This window comes from Diaporthe citri (assembly GCF_014595645.1).
Source record: "Diaporthe citri strain NFHF-8-4 chromosome Unknown scaffold_4, whole genome shotgun sequence".
NCBI classification, from domain to species: domain Eukaryota; kingdom Fungi; phylum Ascomycota; class Sordariomycetes; order Diaporthales; family Diaporthaceae; genus Diaporthe; species Diaporthe citri.
In genome coordinates, this window is record NW_025064849.1 from 834,381 (window position 1) to 854,159 (window position 19,779).

The 19,779-nt window shown below is 49.5% G+C and overlaps 6 protein-coding genes across 6 annotated transcripts; 2 read left to right on the forward strand and 4 right to left on the reverse strand.

Moving 5' to 3' along the window:
* Nucleotides 1-931: 931 nt before the first annotated feature.
* Nucleotides 932-2,300, forward strand: INS49_009429 (uncharacterized protein; the record flags this gene model as incomplete). The annotated part of the gene is made up of 5 exons (XM_043170160.1): nucleotides 932-1,001; nucleotides 1,076-1,348; nucleotides 1,403-1,573; nucleotides 1,640-1,845; nucleotides 1,917-2,300. 5 exons carry the CDS (start codon nucleotides 932-934, stop codon nucleotides 2,298-2,300), a joined length of 1,104 nt encoding a protein of 367 aa, XP_043024725.1.
* Nucleotides 2,301-2,621: 321 nt separating this feature from the next.
* Nucleotides 2,622-4,394, reverse strand: INS49_009430 (uncharacterized protein; the record flags this gene model as incomplete). Its single annotated transcript, XM_043170161.1, has 4 exons — nucleotides 2,622-2,796; nucleotides 2,875-3,041; nucleotides 3,110-3,424; nucleotides 3,483-4,394. The coding sequence occupies 4 exons, from the start codon at nucleotides 4,392-4,394 to the stop codon at nucleotides 2,622-2,624; spliced, it is 1,569 nt and encodes a 522-aa protein (XP_043024726.1).
* A 379-nt stretch (nucleotides 4,395-4,773) lies between these two features.
* Nucleotides 4,774-5,878, reverse strand: INS49_009431 (uncharacterized protein; the record flags this gene model as incomplete). The annotated part of the gene is made up of 2 exons (XM_043170162.1): nucleotides 4,774-5,241; nucleotides 5,294-5,878. The coding sequence occupies 2 exons, from the start codon at nucleotides 5,876-5,878 to the stop codon at nucleotides 4,774-4,776; spliced, it is 1,053 nt and encodes a 350-aa protein (XP_043024727.1).
* Nucleotides 5,879-8,487: 2,609 nt separating this feature from the next.
* INS49_009432 (uncharacterized protein) lies at nucleotides 8,488-8,949 on the reverse strand (the record flags this gene model as incomplete). Its single annotated transcript, XM_043170163.1, has 1 exon — nucleotides 8,488-8,949. The coding sequence occupies one exon, from the start codon at nucleotides 8,947-8,949 to the stop codon at nucleotides 8,488-8,490; it is 462 nt and encodes a 153-aa protein (XP_043024728.1).
* A 3,787-nt stretch (nucleotides 8,950-12,736) lies between these two features.
* On the reverse strand, nucleotides 12,737-16,370 carry INS49_009433 (uncharacterized protein; the record flags this gene model as incomplete). The annotated part of the gene is made up of 6 exons (XM_043170164.1): nucleotides 12,737-13,705; nucleotides 13,775-13,943; nucleotides 14,628-15,231; nucleotides 15,286-15,632; nucleotides 15,902-16,107; nucleotides 16,188-16,370. 6 exons carry the CDS (start codon nucleotides 16,368-16,370, stop codon nucleotides 12,737-12,739), a joined length of 2,478 nt encoding a protein of 825 aa, XP_043024729.1.
* An 879-nt stretch (nucleotides 16,371-17,249) lies between these two features.
* INS49_009434 (uncharacterized protein) lies at nucleotides 17,250-19,702 on the forward strand (the record flags this gene model as incomplete). The annotated part of the gene is made up of 3 exons (XM_043170165.1): nucleotides 17,250-17,408; nucleotides 18,225-19,580; nucleotides 19,637-19,702. The coding sequence occupies 3 exons, from the start codon at nucleotides 17,250-17,252 to the stop codon at nucleotides 19,700-19,702; spliced, it is 1,581 nt and encodes a 526-aa protein (XP_043024730.1).
* Between the last annotated feature and the right edge of the window lie 77 nt (nucleotides 19,703-19,779).

Consider the following 19,779-nt stretch of genomic DNA (forward strand, 5'->3'; position numbering starts at 1 on the left):
TCTCACTTTGAGTGTCAGAAGTTCATCGCTGGTGGAATGTTATTGACGAATGTGTGACCTCAACGTTGCAGGCACAAAGCACAGTAGCTGTAGCTAGAGGGTAACCGTAACTGTTTCCTTGTGATGGCAATATTCACAGTGGCTTACCTGGACGAGAGGACCAATAGGCAGACAGGCCAAGCCCGGCTCAGGAGAGTTCAGCTGCGGCTTCCATGCCTGGGACGGAACTTCCCCGAGATCGATCTCCGCGAGGTTAGGTGCTATCCCTGTCCAAAAAGCTTGTCCAGCCAAACCCCAGCCAACACGGGACAAGCCATGATGAGTACCGGAATTATAACACGAGTGGTCACTAAAACGGCACGTGTAGGCGACGGCAACAAACGACAGCCCGTGCGTACATCTGAGGGCCGTCGAGATCGAGGGTTTCACCGGATTCTCTCGAGTCGTAAGCTGCCCTCGAAGCTCCCTCCCTCCAAGCTCCCCATCGCGTTCCACATCAGTATCAGGAGGCTCACTAGCCCGAGTTTATCGGGAAACACAGCACACAATCACCAACTCAGCCGGATAGCATTCACCGGAGTAATATCGGGTGCAACCATGTGCTGGGCAGAGCATGCCACCAGTCTTTTCATCGTTCAGCCCAGCGCCAGCCAATTCCAATCAACTTCACTTCCCGGGTGGCTGGACGCGATCAAAGCACTCAAGCAAAGCCGCGTATTTAGAACGGCCCGTCTCCACTCGGGACTAGGCTGCTACAATCAGTGTGATCCGTGGTATTATAGCTCTCCTTGAAGGTTCCCGCGACTGGTTCGCACATTGGGCCCTGTAAAGCCAAGCCTTGCACAACTCGTGGCCCGCGCTATCGTGGGCTGATCCACCCGTGAGAGACTAAACATCGCCTCGATGAGCATTTGAAGCCAGCTTAGGCATGATGTCGCAGACCGATCAGCAGAGGCAGGACAGCCTCGTCGTTCTTTCCATCGTTCTGACAACACTATCTAGTGAGTCACGGCCGCAAATTCTGACGTTATCCTGCGATGCCTAGAGCGAAGAGTGCTGACCTTCCGTGTCTTAGCATTCATTGTTGCGGTGCGATCATTAATACGCTTCGTCATCGTACGGAAGCCCGGGTACGATGAGTACACCATCATCGTGGCGCTGTTGTTCACCATAGCCTACATGATCGAGATATTGATCCTGCGGGCGAACCACGTTGGGTTCCCGGCTTCAACGTTGACTACGGACAACATGTTGGGAATCCTGCGGACGACATTGGCCGTCGAAGTCACCTACTACCTCATTGTCGGCTTCATCAAGACATCTATTCTATGCATGTATCTCAGGTTTGGTACGTTGGAACCATTTGCTCCACAGCACCGCATTTACTGACCCAAGCTCGCAGCGGTATCTGAAATCTTTCGTTATCTGTGCTACGGCACCATCGTCTTTCAACTGGCGTTCACAGCTATTTGTCTCTGCGTGACGTTTGGCCAATGTCAGCCACTGAGCAAACTGTGGGACCTCACCAAAACACAGCCAGGCTCTTGTATCAACACAACAGCATTTTTCTACTGTACGTCTTTGTGTCCCCTTATCCCGTCCTCGGCATACGCGTGATTGAGTATTGACCCCCGAATAGCGACTTCAGGCGTCAACATCATAACGGACTTTTGGATAATAGCACTCCCCATCAAGACGTTGAATGGATTCAAGCGGCCCCTGCAGGAGATCGCTCTCGCTGGCATTTTTGGCGCCGGTGTCTTCGCTGCCATAATGTCGGTCGTGCGCTTGCAGAGCATTTATACGTATACGTTGGCCACCGACCCCTTCCGCGATGCAATTGCAGTAAGCTTTTCGACTTATTGATTTTCACGCACACTACGAAGGAACAACACCTAACTGACTAATCTGCACAGGTAAATCTCTTCTCACAAATAGAGATCAACACTGCCATCCTCTGCGCCAACGTTCCAGCGCTGAAGCCAATATTCACACCGCATCGCCTGCAGGAGTTCAGGAACGGGAGGAAATACCAGCACCGTCCCCAGGACGAGTTGGACTCCGAGAGCCAGAGGAGCGCCTTCAGTAGAAAGAGGTCGCACCCGGAACTATATCCAGACACCTTCGACCTCACAAAGCTGTCTGCTTCCGACCGTAGTTCGACAGCATCGCTCGGCGGCACCGACAAGAAAGAAGTCGTGTTCAACAAGGTATGGTTCCCGCCGAACCCGAAGCTCGACGATGCGCAAGACGAGGCAACCTTTGATCTGCCAACCCAAAAGGCTTTCCATCCGGTATGATACGCGATGGCTTGGCAGGAAACAACACGAGCGGAAACTCACCGCGGAGGGCTGCTCAATGTGCGATACCATGGGGGAGGCGTTTGGGCACAGGTTCATAGGGAAAAGGAGTTCATGTAATGCTTTCGAATAGGACCACTCAAAGGCTCGGTTTACAGTACGAGACCTTGGTTCCTCGGTCCCTTTGGCGGGCCTGTCACGATGGGGCGTTGGCAGACATGCCAGACTCTCGCTTCTTTTCCGTCCACCGAACCAGACTGTACAGACATAAGATATCTAACGTAGATATAAAACGACACCAATCCGTTGGGACATGTCGATCTAAGCTTTTGCCTCGTGCCCCACAGGCCTTAACCGTACATTGAAAGGCGACTTGTCCCACACAATGAAAAGATTCTTCTGATCTTGGGTCCAGTGCCTGCTATCAGGCTGCAACTCTATGTCAAAGTTGTATATCATGTGAGCAAGCACGAGACGTAGTTCCATGACGGCGAGTCTAGAAAGGGGCGGTCAGTCATATAGTCTTCACAATACTATGCACAAGCACCTGCAAGGGGATGGCAAACAGACTTACCCCCTTCCAATGCAGTCTCTCGTCCCCGTGAAAAAGGGCTTCAACGCGTCACGGTCATCGTTGGCGTACTGCGGGTCACCAAGGAATCTTTCGGGATGGAACTCATCCGGGTTCGCAAACAGCTTGGGGTCTCTGTACATGGACCACACCCAAATCCCCACCACCGTCTACATCATCCCACGAGGTCAGTGTCAGCCGTACTCTTGGGGCTTGTGTATCGGCTTGTTTTTCATACCTTTGGGGGCACCGGGATGCCACAGATTATATCGTTGTCCCCAGAGATCCGAAGAGACGGGACGCCTGTTTGCGGATAGAGCCTCAGAGCCTCCTCGGTACAGGCGACGAGATAGGGCAGACGGCTGTTCACGGCATCCAAAGAAATCTCAGCTGGCGACTTGAACGCGGGACGGACTTCCTGTTTCAGTCTATCAAGCTTGTCTGGGTTATCGAGGAGGAAGGACGTGACGGCTGTCAGAACACCAGCCGTTGTTTCGCTGCCGGCACCGATGAAGACGGTGGCATGGGAGATCATGTCGGTGGCCGTGAGATTCTGTTTCATCAGCCTACGTTCACCAGATCGCAGCAGGTACCGCAAGCCATCCACTCACCCACTCGTCCTTCTTCATTATGATCGGGTTTATGAGATCAGGTCGGTCAGCTCCCTGAGCCAAGCGCCTCTCCATCATTGGCTTCACCATGTTGTTGTGCATCTCGAAGCCCCTTGTGGCCACGGTCGCGAACAGCCAGTTGGAGACTTTCTTGGCGATGGGATACATGCTCGCGGCAGTAAGCAGCCACATGACCTTGCCTGCGTCGGTGACCCCCTTGATCCAGGGGTGGAAGTCGCCACCATTCAGGCAGCCGAACGACTCGCCCAAGGCCAGGTCACCGATAATGTCGAACACGGTGAAGCGATACCACCTCTCCATGTCGACAACGGCCGAGGGACCACCAGAGCCGGACTTCTCGGCGTCTTGGCCGAAGCTGCCGTTCGAAGGCCCTCCGGCGACACAGCGCTCCCTCAGTCTCTCGACGAGGGTGTTGATGTACTTGGCGACGAGACCCTCCTGCGCCCTCAAGCTCTGGTCGCTGAACCCCGGGGCCACGGCCCGCCGGAGCATCTTGTGGTGCTCCTTATCGACAGTGTTCTGCAGATGCGGCGGCATGAACTCAGGGATGAGGTACGCCTCGCCCCACTTGGCCAGCTCCTTGGAACCGCCGCCCATGACGTCCTTCCAGGACGACGGGTCCGCGAAGGCCAGCTCGTTCGGCGCGACGCGTACGACCGGCCCATACTTGCGGTGGAGGGCTGCGGTGTCGGTGTGAAGACGACCGTTGAGGATGGAGAGGGTGTATGGGAGGCGTGAGGCGCGGCGGGCCAGGGGTCCTGGGAAAGACGACAGGGGGTGGAATCGGAGGTTGTAGATGATGTTGAAAGCATGGTAGAGAACCACTGCGATCGTTGTGAGGCCGAGCGCCTGACCCAGACCGAGTCCAACTGGTAACGAAATCACAGCCATTGTAGAAAGTGCATCAAACTGGAGTGGAGGTGAACGTCAAGGTTCCAGGACAGCCGAACGTGCTCCAGATGACGGGTGCGGTACGGGGCACATCACCCTGTCTCAGCGGGGAAGGGGCGAAGGATCCGCCAAACCTTGTTGAGCAAATGCTGGAACATCGCAGGGTTCCTGCGACCAGCGATATTCCTGCGACCACACCGGAGTTGAAGAGCTTTGTTCCGAAATCATATTTCACAACAAGTAAAGATAATCAGTCGGCCTACGGCACGTAGTCCTGGCCTCTTTTCTTTTCAATAGCACTGCGTATTTCTAATGATGGCAAAAGACAGCAGTTGCGACCTTAGCGACAGACCATTCATATGACTTTGATTCTCCCAGTCTAGATCTTGCCCAGGCCGGAACCGCGGGTAACATCAGAAATGACCTTGTCGAGGGGCGTCAACTTGTACGTGTACGGTGCCATGGTGAAATTACCGACCCTAGTGATGTTGACACCAGCACCTCCAAAGTCATTGTCGGAACCCAAGTTGGCGAACCCATCCAGCTCCTCGTCGCCGCAGACGCAGGTGTTGGGGCTGTCCTCGGGGATGACCAGGCCGTAGGTGCTGAGCGCCTCGCTGGTGTTGCCGCGGAAGACGTTGCCCTCGACGAGGACGTGGTTGTCGGAGCGGGAGTGGACGGCCTGGAAGTAAAAGTCGTTGTAGTAGTTGTTATAGACGTGCTGGCGGCCGAAACGGCCCGCGGGGCCGCGGGTGCCCTCCCGCTCCCAGCGGTTGTGGTGGTAGGTGATGCGGAGCTTGAAGGTGTCTACCTCGCGGAGGACATCGCTGTTGCCGACGAGAGATGACTGGAAAGGGTCAGTAGCACTCTAGCTGCCGGAACTGGCTTCGCTTAGTTACCTTCCAGTGATCGTGGAAGTAATTCCATGACACGGTGATCCAGTTGGAGCCACGGACGATGTCGCACTGTCCGTCATTATAGTCGGGGCCATTCTCGAGACCACTCGACTCGAACTCGTTGTGATCAACCCAGACTCGCGTGGAGTTGATGATCTGAAGACCATCCGCGTTCAAGACATTGCGAATACCGAGGTTTCGGATGATGACATTGTCAGAACCATTCACATCAATACCGTTGCCAATGAGTTCGCCACCACGACCCCAGCCGAGTAGCGAGGTGTTTGAACCGACCTCCAGACGTGCTGGAGGATTGGTGAGTGTGCCGTTTAGGTAGACGATCTTCTTTGCGCTACCGGCGACGGCACTCTGGAGAGCCTCAAAGGTCTCGACGACACTGGTCTTGCCGCCCTTGCCGCCCGTGGTGGGACCGATTGGGTTGTCCTTTGCGAAACCGACGAGGTCAAAATCGAGCTTGCCCCCCTTGCCGCCGTGATCGCCGCCCCTCTTCTCGGCCTCATCCTGAGCCACAGGAGAGGCAGAGGCGAGAAGGGAAAGGAGTGGGGTAAAGAAGAGAGATATCTTCATCTTGTCCGAAGCGGGGGCCGAGGCTTGACTGGAACGGTGCTCCACTTGGAGAAAGAAGAAAGCTGAGGGATCTCATGGCGGGGCAAAAATGAGGGCGATCCCACGCAGGCTATATGGCTCGCGGCCAACAGGTCCATCAACCACGAGTGCATCCGTGATGATTCTGTCATCTCTGGACCAACGCCACGATGGATGATTTCCCCCTCGCACATGGCAGGATGTGTACTCTCCGCCGCTTGGCGAACCGCGCCCTGGACATTTATCCGTGTATCCATTGCTCGATGGCGACATGGCGATGTGTTGGTTAGCGACACGTGATGCAAGTGAGCATGCCAAGGGAGATGGGAGGCCATTGAGTGGTGGAAATTCTATCCAGACAGTCGTCTCTAGCGTTTATAGGCGAACAGCGCAAGCTGGAAGCCAGGGTTCATTTGGCAAGGCGTGGATCCATGGGGCCTTGATACAATTTCCCAACCATGACCTACCAAAGAATACCCATGGTGTCTTTATACGCGTAGAATTGGTTTTATTCATGTTGGATGAGCTGGGAAGGCAGGATGCCAACAGGAAATGGCACCAAGGAGGACCAAGGCACGAGTGCTGCACCCCTCAATCCAGACACAATGCGGGGTCCCAAGGACGCCACTTCGCACTTCATTCCAGGAAATCTTGCTGCAAATGCTTGGTCCAGCTCGGTGTCGGGCGAGTTGATTCCATGGCCAGGAAGGGCGGGTTTCTGACCCTCCATCGTGTTGAAGCCTGAGCTGAGGACAACAGTGTCGGATCATAATTTCTCCCTTGCTGTCCATCCTGAATCACTCTTCTCGATTTTGTTTTCAGGCCGGCTAATGCGGCCGGTTCCAAATGCCTTCATTGTTTTTCTTTTTCACTGGCTTAGCTATCGGACAACGCACCTAGAAAACTCTTCCGACTCTGAATAGCTTCAAAGACAGAGTCTAGGCAGCTTGTACATCATGAGAACCTGTGAATGATTGACGACCTCCCAGCGAGGTAATGATGTTTGAGGTCAGGCTGAGCCAACTATGTCTTTTCAAACTATTTGCAAAACGATCAGGGGAATGTGATTCGACTAATAGATGAGACTTGTATAGCCAGACAAGGCTGGAGCAATCAGTCACTGATGCATACCAGAACGTGTAGAAATATTACTAATAGAGTTTTACATTGTCCCTATCTTATCAAAACGGCACATGATCGAGGAAAACCTGTTGCTTTGCTAGTGTCAACAGCTCAGAAACCATGAAACCAAAGATCACGTCAAGTTGTGCTATGTGACAATTTCAAGCTTTTTAATCCCGCAGAGTTCATAGCGATTCTCAAAGATTTCCACATTCGATGTTTGCCAATATGATGCATCACCAGCTGTGTTGGTATCGCTTCTGTATGCTGAACAGTGGAACTTGTTTGCATCTCGTTCTCAGTCCCGCATTTCAGGAGCGTCGTTCAAGTTTACTGGGTTTGAAAATCCAAGCCAACTTTTAACAGATGTCCACAATGGCGCAAAGAGAACGAGCTTTGAAGCGATGGCGAAGAGAATTCGTGTGCTAGATTTACTGGAGTCAAAGGGCTGTGTTTTCAAGTCAGTAGCGCCAGCCCCATTATCATCAGATGCATAACACTTATGATTGTTTCATTTCCTCCAATTTTCTTCACCCATTCGAAAGTGCGTGGTATCATCTCGTGGTCAAATGTCTTACACGTATCTTCAATGTTCTTGTCAACCAGCTCTCCCGACCTTGCCCTCTCAGCAAGCTCAGTAAGCAAAGGCAAGGCCATGCCAGCATCTCGCATATATTGATTACCACCTTGCCCTCTACATTTCGATGACGTAAGTAAGACATCTGCATCATTTTATTGGAATAGGCTATTACCTATACGGAAACGTGGCATGCATTGCATCGCCTAATAGCCAGACATGAGAGTTCCCTTTCTCTGGTGTGTCCTCGGACCTAACCTTCTGTCTCCAATCGTTGGGCGGGCGGGAGCTCGTCCGAGCAGGGTATACTATGAAGTCGGAGTCACGAACAGTCCCGAGAGCTTGGTGACTGCGCCCGAGTTAGCAACAACCTGTCTTCACGTATCTGCGTTGAATATGCAGCCACACGTCTCTGGTCTCTGACAATTGAGGCGCCTATCCGGCGAAACCTTTTGAAACGAAGTTCCATTTCTTGGCGGGACTGAGGTCCTTCAAATTCGGCGGGCTGCTTCGATGGGAAATGCACCGCCAACGGAACAGGAAGAGAATTCATCATAGGAGGACTTGTCCCTTGCCTCCGGAACATATGCTGGAAGAGCAGTCAGTAGAGGCATTTCCCAGAAAGCAAGTACTACGCCAGCTCACCGGAGAAATAGAAGGTTTTATTGTCTGCGAAGGCTAAGACGGGGCCGGACGTGAACTCCCGTCCCAAAGTGAGCAACCTCTCGGTTGGCATCTCTTGCTTGATAAGCAGCTGGATATGAGTTTTGATTTCGGTGAGATTGTTCAATCCCAGCTGCTGATTTACCTATATTCATGTATAAGCACGAGAGACTTATTTCAAGCGGGAAAGGGAGGGTAATTACTTTAGAGCTACTCCCATCGGCGCCCACTAGGAGGTCGCATTCGTCACTTGACCATCATCGAAGAAAGCCCGCACCTGCTCTCGACCCTCAGTACGGTAAACTTCATACCTGACGAACCGCTTCTCGTACTGCACGACGCCCGCTCGCGCCAAGGGCGCCGCCAGCACGTCCCTCAGTATTCCCCGTTTGATAGGAGCGGACTTGGTGTAGTCCGGAAACGCCTTAAGGTCTAGGAGCAGGCCAAAGTCCTTGTGCCGCAGAACAGCCGCCTGTCCCTTCCTCCCCCCGGCGCGGCCAAACTTTGCGACCACTGATGATATCTCGGCCTCGGACATGCAGGCGCGTAGGCCGATGAGGGCGGACTCGTCCAGGTGGATTTGGTATCCACCGCTGCTGTTGTTCTCCTCGCCGCGCTCGCAGACGGTGACGGGGATGGAGGCGTGGAGTAGGCCGTTGGCGAGGAGGCTCCCGGCGAGGCCGGCGCCCATTATGATCACTTTGAAAGAGGGGGTGGGTGGCCTGAGGTTCGGCCATTTTGGGAGAATTCCAGCGATAAGTCACGATTCAGCTCGCACTTTAGCTGATCAAACGTGGTTTCGCCCTCGCTGTTCACGGGGCTAGCTCTTGATATTGCGTTCCTTGGTGGGGTTCGGGACGGCTGCAGGGAGCCAGAGTACGCCCACCCAGCTTCCACAGTACGCCCACCCAGCTTCCAGCGTTGGCCCACCCAGTACAAGGAAATTGGCTACACGCGCTATAAAATATTAATATTATAGGGTTACTAATAAAGCATAGCTATAGCTATCCCAAAGGGGTTTTATAGCTACCCCTCTATTTACAACTTAAAAGTTACTTCTGCCCTTTGCCCTCTGCACCCTCTTGCGCCTTTTGCGCCCTTTGCGCCCTTTGCGCTCTCTTATGCCCTCTTATGCCCTCTTTAGCCCTCTTTACCCTTTTAAGCCTTTTAAACCTTCTAGGCCTTCTAAGTTATTTAAGCCTTTTACGCCCTTTAAGCTTTTTAAACTTATATTTTTAAAGTATTACTTAAATTAAAAAATAACTATCCTAACTTCTTATAACATGGTTTACCACCTTATGTCCAATATCACCTCATGTCTAATTTTTATTAAGTTTGCCAACTTTAACCAACCCTAGCACCCACCTAGTGTAAATAATTTAATTAAATTTAGCATTAATTAATGCCAACTATATTTAACTCCTTATTTATAATTAATTTTATTAATTTAAAGTAATATAGGTAGTTGCATTAAAGTTTAAAGTAGTTAACTTTTAGTAGGTAGGGTTATTTTTGGTATAAATCGCGTCCCTATTTTTCGCGTTAATTTCGCATTACTTTACCTATTTAAACAATTAATATGCTAAGAATTAATAACCATAAATATCTCCCTTATTAAATAAATCTTAAATCCTTTTAGCTATTAAAGCTATTTAAGATTTTAAAAAAAATTATAAAAAACCCTTAAGTACTGCTTACATTATATAAATCTATTACATCCTTAAATAAACTTTACGCAAAAGAATAAATAATTAATAAAATAATAAAGAATTATGCATTAAATAACATAAACTTAACCTAATTAAAGAGCAAATGCTTATCTAATATATTATTAATTAAGATATTTAAGAATTCCCTTTATAACTTTTTAGTATAAAAAATATAGCTAACCTTTTGCTAATATTGCAAGATGCTAAACTTATTAATAAGCATTAAGCTTAATGCTTTATAAATTAATAACTTAGCCTTAAGATTAAGTTTAATTATTTTTATAATTATTAAAAGGCTCTTTATAAAGATTTAGAAATTATTAAAAACTAATTTAAACTACTTTATAATATAATGGCTAAGTATTAAATTATTAATAATAATCTTTATAATTTTAATAAAACCGGCTTTATAATAAGTATAATTACCATATTAATAATTATTATATGCATTAATAAATATAAAAAGGCTAAATTAATTTAGCTTGGTAATTAGGAATGAGTAATTGTTATTAAATGCATTAATGCAAGCAGGTTATGAATCCTATTATTTATAATTATTTAAGGCGCTTATTACCTTGCTAGCTAGGCAATAAAGTTGGGTTTTTTAAATAATTAAATTATTAAGCCCACTTTTAATAAATGAATAGATAATAAGACTAATTTAAAATAAATCCAGCACTTTAATAAATATATTAAATTAAAGAAAAATATTAATTACTAAATATTAATTATAAATAATTATAAGAATTATATATTAGCTAAGTTTAATTAATATTATAAAAATAATAAGATTATTATTATTAGCATGCCGCTACATTTATCTTACTTACTTTAGCTACTAAACATTATGTTATATTTACCTTTAAAACATATATATAGTAATTAAATTAACCTTTTTATCCAAGCCTTCATTAATTATATTACTAAATTTAAGTTCTTTCTTGCATTTAAGATAGCCTATAATAAGACTTTTACAGCAGAAAATATTAAATCTATATTTAAAGGAGCTAGAATTTCCCCTTGGAACCTTAATTTTATGATTTTCAAGCTTAATATCCGCCTATAAACTCCTATATAATCCTTCCCTATTTCCCCTTAAAAATAAAAGTCTTAAATACCATTAAATGCTTAATAAACTATCCAGCAATTAAGTTTTATTAAAAGCAAGATCTCTACCCATTAAGAAAGCTCCTTTACACTAATTATAAACGCTATTAACTAATTAGCAAAGGGTGTATAAGTAATAATGCACTTACTTATTATAATAAGCAAGCAAATCCATATACTTTAGGAGGCTAATATAATACTTATAAAACGCCAAAGGGCTAAAAAAACCTAAGTATAGCTTAAAGAAGTACTTATTATTAAAGAATTCTATGCTCTTATTTAAAAAAAATAAAAGGGAAAGCAACCAGCTAGTAAAATTAATAATAATGCCAAGGAGTTAATCCGCGGCGAACTAACTAAAAGACAGTATAGTAACTATGGTAAGATTAAACATAATGCAAGAACTTATAAAAAAGATAAAGAAAGGTTTATTTAATTAAATTTTAACTATATTATAGCAAATCCAGCTTAGTTAGCATTAATTAATGCAAATATATAGGTATTAATGATTTACAGCGAATTAACTTTTTAAGGGTGTAGTTAATATTAAATAATGCTAAATATATATTTCCTACTAAAAGTTAATTAGTTTAAATTAGCATTGCAATTACGTCAACGCCTTTAAATTAATAAAGTTAATTATAAATAAGGATTTAATTACAATTAGCATTAATTAATGCTAAATTTAATTAAATTATTTGCATTAAGTAAGTGCTAAGGTTAGCTAAAGTTAGCAAACTTAATAAAAATTAAACACGAGGTGATATTGAATATAAGGTGGTAAACCACGTTATATAAGGCAAATTTTATACTTACTTAAAAAAGTACCTAATTTTATTAATATAATATTAAGAAAAGAAAATGCTAAGTAGGCGCACGCTAAAAGCTGGGTAGGCGTACTATGGAAGCTAGGTGGGCGTACTCTGGCTCGGCTGCAGGGGCAATTGAAAGACTCTTTGGAGGATTGATCACGAGCGCGTTTAACACAATGGATAGATGATAACAAGGCTAGAGCGAGGGTGTACGAATTAGTTATGCTTCGTACGCTGGCATGTACACCTAACATATATCAGATATTCCATCCCTTGGATAACCACAGCCATCAAGAGTTCTCGGCTCCACATACCGGCGGGCGTTCTACAGCAAAACCGCCCGCATTCCGTGAGACGTACAAGGGTTGAAAGGAATTATTTGAGTTCTGACGTCTGGAGATGCCCAGTCTCGGCTTTAACACCCCACTGTAGATGTCGTGGGGTGATGATACAGTCCGGGGAAGCCAATCACACCTCCACACCTCGGAAATCCCGGCGCTCCTCAATCGGTGGGCAGCTATGCTCACCCTCAGATTCAAAAGCCTACCAGGCATTAATGCAGATGCATGTTGATGGTGATCAAGAGGTTGACTACTCTAGATATGTATTACTAACGGACGAGGTGGGCGTCTACGGCACGTGGACGGGACACTTTCCTCATGATGTCGAGATGCAGAACATCTTAATTACTATATCATGAACGTACATGCCACCGGGCCCATGAGGTTGATTTGGCAGCCCTGAAAAGATAGTATCAGGCCATACAGCTCTCACCTTTATGTGATAGCTTTCCAGCGCAGAAAAATATTTCCATTCAATGACTTTTTTGTGTCAAATTCAAAAGGGCTATTCACTCATCCCACAGCACCATGGACCAGCTGCCACCATCCGGCAACGCAAGATCTGAGGTCCATTCAGCGACCGCCTTCTCGTCACTGATGATGCCTGTCTCGGGGTCCCTGCTAAAAACTGAAATCCTCCCCGGTGTCGAGTATTGGTTCCCCACCGCAATCAACGTCCCGTCTGCGCTCACGGAGAAACTGCGTGGCCACTTACCCCCGGATGCGGAGAGTTGAACGAGCCTCAGGCCGCCAGAGTCGAGGTCGACCTCGTACGTGACCAGCGTGTCGCTCGTCTCTCCCTGATATACACTTTGAGTGTCATTCCTCGAAGACACTATGAGGTGATTGCGCTCCGCAAGCGAAATCTCCGCGGGAATAGATATGTCGAGTCCGAGGCCCTCTCTGAAGCCGGTTTGGAAGATGCTGGCCTTGTAGATGGGTCTGAAGTCCAAATCGCCGGAGCTGTCGTGGTAAATGACCTCGAATCCGAATAGGGAGCTAGTCAGCTCGCCGAGCACATACAAGAAAGTCTTTCCGGCGTTGCCTTCCACGAAAACACCGTGCCGAGCACCGTTCGTCGAACTACCGGGGTCCAAAGGCTGGGGCCCGAGTTCAACTAACCGTCCGTCCCAGGTGCCGACTCTGTACTTCCGAATGACATCGGCGCCACGGTCGAAAGCAACAACAAACTGACCTGTGGGGTCAAAGGCGGTGCCATGATTGTAGGACTGGTTTTGGAGTGGCGGGTACTGTCCTGGCTGGAGGATATGCTCGTAATGGAATCGTTGCAGCTCGACCAGGTGGCTTGCGTTGCTTGTATCGATCACAGACAGACCTGCGCCGGCGTAGTGAGCCAAGGCCATGCGATGTGGCGCATACGTGTTCCCTGCTGCCGGCCCAAATAAAGTGGTGATGTTGCTGGTGACGCCGAGCGTCTCTGCGTTCAGCGCTGCAAGAGACCCGGCGTTTTGTAGGGTCTGTCGTACGAGTTAGAATTAGGGCTCATGCATCGTAGGGGTTTGGATGTTTGAATCTTCTAGACTCACGTAAGCTTCACTGAGGCACAATAGGACATTTCTGGATTTGTCCAACTCCATCCAGGCAGAGTTGTAGCCACAGCCGTTTGTCTCGGCGAGGAGGCTGAACGTGTATACACCTTCCTTCTCCTCGAGGGACAGGTGTGACACTGTTCCTCCGTAGTTTGCAGCGTACAAGCTTCGTGTTGTACTTGGCGTGGCAAACTTAAGCCATAGAATAGCGATCAATCGTCCAACTGGAGACATTCTCATCGAGATGCTCAGGTAGTCTGCTGGTAGACCTTCTAAAAGGTAGTTGTTGCGTTTGCGACCGTTCAGACTCTAGCCTATACTGATAAAAATCCGGTTTCGGTCATTGGACATATTTGGAAGACACCTGGGCAGGAGCCCAAAGGCTTTATAGAATAATCAATACGGGCATGCTGCTGAGCTGATTCCACATGCGTGGTCTCGGCATAAGCTGACTGTGGTAGTTGTGCTTTAGTGCCAGGTAACGGTGAGCAAGTGCCGAACATGATTCGCATGTTTTGGATCGTGATATGAGGACATGGATGAGCAATAAGTGATCTTCTTGACTCTGCTTCCATTACTAGCTCATAGTTCGCCGTCTTCTAAATACGCAACGCACGGGTGGTGAAGCTCGATGGAAGGGCATGCACATCTGTAGCGTAGACAAAAGACCAATCGAGCAACTATCAGTCACGCCTGTGAGCCATGATCCTTTTGCTTGGGCTAATATTGGTTCATACTATCAGAAAAGAGTTCCATCTCTGTTAAGGTGGTAGCCGGCTATGATAAACACCGCGCTCTAATGACAAGTTTGAGAAACGATCGTTGCCGTTTGCTTCATCAAGTAGTGTACCTGAACAGTGGCGACTTGGAACCCATGCCAATAAGCTCATCCTCGCTGTACATCGCCCGAATCTCCGCTTCAGACATCTTGGCCCTCTTCTTGTTGCTAAACACATAAGATGCCTCCAGACCCAGAGCAACCAGGACTCCAGACAGGCCAAAAGCAATCGCGAGGCCGAAGCCGGTGGGGTAGGCTGGCGCTTCGCTCTCCAGGTACATAAAACTTCCAATGATACCTCCCACGTTACCGATGCAGATAGCAAATGCAACACCGATAGCCCGCTGGCCGGCTGGCGCAAGGTTGTTGGCGTTCCATGAGCTACCAGACGGTTGGACGGGATAGATTCCAATGCATGCTAATATCGCGCTGAACATGGATGCCCCAACGTGTCCAGCAAGGTCGCCTTTGAATGAGATAATGATGCTGTAGGCAACTGCAATGAGCATCAGAGGGATGGCGACGAAGGGCATGCGCCAGTAGTAGTGATCGGAGAGCCGGGCGAAGACAAGAGCTGAAATGGCGCCGGCGATATAGGGAGGAGCCGTCATCAACTGAGCGTTGGTGTTGGTGAAGCCCATGGCCTTGGTGATCGAGGGAAGAGTGAACTTGTTGCCTGCCCTACATGTTAGCTAGAATCTCTGATGGTGGGTTCCGTTGGTCAACTTACCATAAGAGCAGGCAGAGATAGCCAAAAGAATGTAAGCTTGTCCGTAAACCCTTGGGTTGGTAATGACAGCCTTGAGCTCGCCCCAGTGGAATCGTTCTTTCTCTTCGCTGACGCGGCCACCTTGCTTGATGAAAGTCTGGAGCTCCAAGTACCTGATCTCTTCGGGGCTGAGCCACTTTCCAGAGAGCCGGGGTGAGTCGACCAGCAAGAAGAAAGTCATGACCCCAAGGACGATGGTCAGGATGCCTTCCAGGATGAAAATCCATTGCCACCCACTATATCCACCGACACCATCCATTTCCGCGATGCCGGCGGCGAGGAGGCCTGAGAAGGCCCCCGAGAGTGAGCTGGCGCAGTAGAAAATGGAAATTCTCGTCGCAAGTTCTTTAGGCATATCTAAAGAAAAGTTAGACCATGAGACACCCTGGGTTAGGAAACGAGGGATTCAAACCACGTACACCAAAATGTGCAGAGATACACAGCGCCTGGATAAAACCCAGCCTCAAGTGATCCCAATATCAGACGGAGGATCAAAAGGCCAGGGAAATTCTTTACGAAGCCGTGGCAGGTCATGACGATTCCCCATGATGTAACCAATATTCCAAGGTAAACTGACGGTCGGCTGAACTTCTTGAGCAAGACGTTGCTGGGAACCTCGAGGAGGACATAAGGGACGAAGAAGATAGAGTTGCAAATATTATACTGGACTCCAGAAAGGCCGAGGTCCTTGTCAAGGCCTTCGATCTTCGCGTTTCCTATGTTTGCCCGGTCGAGTTGAGAGATAAGGTATAGGCAAGCAAGCATCGGGACGAGGCGCCAGTCCTGTGAAAATTTGAACATCAGCAATCAAGTTCCCGTCGTGTTGCGAAAGTAACAGTCCAAAATGAATGGAGATCACTGACCACCTTGCTGACCAGCTTCGACCTTCTCTCCGGGGGGTACCTCTCGTAAAACTCAGCATCGTCATCGTTCAGGCCGAGAACATGAATGTTGGCGATGACCCGAGACGCGCTTTGCTTGTCCGGGCGATCGCCTTCTTCGATGCTGCGGTTGTCAACCATCGAAATATCTGGCTTGTCTGCCATCTTGAGATATGACGAAGGTTTCAAAGGCTGAGAGACAATTGGCCAGAACAAGGAAGATTTAAATGCAATCGGCAGCCTTGCTGAGAAGGCGATGGATGATGTGTTGAGCCTCGGATCAGCAGCAACCAATAACACGAGCGATGAAGCAGCGGTTGCAACTCGCGTGTCTAATATGAGGACAACAAGAGCGTGGCCGATAATCAAATTCGGTTCATGGGAACTTCAGAGTATTCTCTTTGGACTTATATCAAAGACTATCCATAACATTAGTTGCACATTACCAATCTCCTGGGCCCCCGAAGTAACGACAATGGTGAAATCCTGCGTGTTGGGACCCAGCCTTTCGGGTTCGCTTCCCTTGGCAGGGGGCCAAGCTTCTTCCCCGGACTGTTGTGGTGCGATGGGGTCGAACAACGCGGGGTCCCCGCATGAAAATATGGACCTCATTTCCGGATTCATGCAGACGGATATGCCTCTGATTCGACGACGCGCCTAGGCCCACGCGGGCTTGGACTTTTACGAAACCACCCAACACCAAAGCGGCTTAGGCCGGTCTTCCCCCACGGATTGCTCGCCAAGATAGCATGCACAGATGACCCGAGGAAAACCCATTCAAAGTCGTCGACTGCCACTCTTGACGATTTCCGCTCGTCGACGGAAAAGGACTTCGACTCGCGCCCACGCCCTTTCGGTACCCTGTTCGCGCGAAGCTCCTGGGTGGAGCGATGCCGCAATCGCCGCGGTGAGCCTACCGGACGGACGTTGCTGTCTCCTCGTCCGAAGATGTTGGGCGTACACCGCCGCAGCAGCCAGGAAGGCGATCCAGCAGCAGGAGGAGCAGCATCTGTCAACGCATCATCAGACCCACAGAGCGCACCCATGGTTGCGTCGCCCTCCTCGCTGTCTGTGTCCAGTACGCCCCTGCACGTCCTGGCCCACGCGTCCACACAGGAGCGGAAACGCAGCGTTTCCGTCTCTGCTGAACGGCCTGCGAAGCGGAAGATCGTAAAGGTGACACGAGCCTGTGATATCTGCAAGGTATGATACAATCCGGCGATCCCAGACCGTCGTCCCACACCTGGTCCGGCATAGGCCGAAGCTGACCCGCGAGTAAACCTAAAGGCCCGGAAGGCAAGATGCTCCGGAACTCTGCCCTGTGACAGCTGTGTCCAACGGGGCCGCTCCCGGGACTGTCATTATGATGCAAAGTATAGCCGAGGAAGGCCTGTGAGCCCGCCGAGAGTGCCCGATCGGCGAGACTCCTACTCCTCTGGTGAACGTGATGCAGTGGAAGGCAATGGCTATGGCCGCCAAGGCCTGGATGGTAGCAACGCCGGTGTGAACACACGCTTCCTCGCAGTCAATGCTCCGATGGAACCCAATCCCCAGTCAGAACAACGTGGAGGGAACGAAACCTCGGCGCCTTCGCGTGCGTCGCCCGAGCTGGAGGTTTCCGAAATCCAGGGCCAGTATCACGATACCACCTCAGGGCTCGCCTTTCTGCATCGAGCTTGCAGGCGATTGTCGAAAGAAGCGAGTGCGCATGCGGGCAGATACAATGCTCCTGTGCCAAGTCAGCCCGAGAATGAGGATAGCCCGACCCTGACAGTAGGCGACAAGCCCCTGGGCCGCGGCCGACAAGGCCATGTTGAATTTCCACCCCTCCAACTGGCACAGCAACTCGTACATCTATATTCAGATGTTTGCATGGCGACGTACCGATTCCTTCATTTACAAACTGTGGAGGGCTGGTTGGACGTCATGTCAAGCAACGACAGAGACGGGCTTCCTCTTCATCGTGGCGTTGGGAGGGCAAAGGCTGCCATAGTCCTGACCATGCTAGCTATTGCAAAGTCCCATGAGGACAAGGCCAGCGGGCGCTTCCAGATGGATGAAGAAGCTTCGATGGAGCATACCGACGCGTTGTTCTCCGATGCGTCCGCCCTTGTGCAGCAGGAGACAGCAAGCCCAACACTCGAGTCCGCGCAAGCTAGACTTATTCAAGTGCTGTATCTTCTCACAACGTCGCGGTTTAATCAGGCGTGGTACGTCTTTGGCACAGCCATCCAGCTCATATCAGCACTTGGACTCCATCGAAGAGCAGGACGAAAACCACGGGAGGTTCCTAAGGGGAATTATATCGAAATGCAGCTTCGCAAAAGAACATTCTGGAGCGCATATATCTTGGACAAATATCTTGGCGTCATCTTCGGCAGACCAAGACACTACAACGACGAGGATATCGACCAGGAGGCACCAGACAGCGTGAACGACGAGGACATGACTCCGACGGGCCCGATAGCATCACACCAACGTGGCAAGAAAGACTGCCATGTCGATGCCCTGATTTATCATTCCAGGATTGGGACTATCATCAGCGAAGCGGCCAGGACCGTGTACTCGATTAAACAGATATCACATAAGGAGCGCATAACGGCAGCCCACCGCCTCGGCAAAGACCTCCAACGGTGGCGGGAAAGCCTGCCTCCATACCTTGGCTCCATCCACCCGTCCAGCTTGATACCGACGTTCCGTCGGCAGTCGATCACACTTCGAATTGCCTACTGCCACGCGATCATGCACATCAACCGCCTGTTCCTCCTAGGCAAAGTCAGTTCTGGGAGCGAACCTCAGATACGTGAGGCTATCATCGCAGCAACGACCGTGCTCGAGACCGTGGACGAAATGGTGAACGAGCAGGGAACGATCTTTCACGCGTTCTGGTGGACACATTACGTCGCCTTCTGTGCCCTGGCAATAGTGTACGCCTGGGAAGTCCAGAGCCGGAAGACGCAGCCAAACGTGGCTCTCGACGCCGGGATCTCCCACTCAGAGCTGATGGCACTGGCTGAAAAATGCCACAAACACCTCGCGCAGGCTACGGCATCCAATTCGCCCAGCCGAAGGTACAGCCTGATCTTGGAGAAGTTGCGAAGAGAGGCGATACGGGGAAACATGACGAGGCATGCCCCTTCGGCGAACGTCCGTAGGGAGACGGAGGAGGGGGCCGAGATAAGAGGGACCCCTGTGCATTCACATGCGACCCCTGGCCAGACGCAAGAAGCGCCATTTCCCAGTCCAGCAAGTCGCCCTCAGAGTGCGATGGAGCTGAACTCCACGCCGCAGAATGGCTTTGGGGCCACGTTTGAAGAAATGAACTGGTCATTACACGAGTGGCAAAGCGAGGACTGGTTGAACTTAGACTCAATGGTAAGTGAGCCGCCAGTGTGAAGCATCTTTGTGACCCATGCTGACGTGATTAATAGGCATTCGGTACTTTCTCGGAGAGCTATGATGCCCCGTTCGTGTGGAATACGGAAACAACCATGTAGCCTCTATCGCACCAGAGCCAATCCTTAAGCAAATGTTTGTTTTTTGCGCAAAATTCTTGTCTATAATCTATTGACAA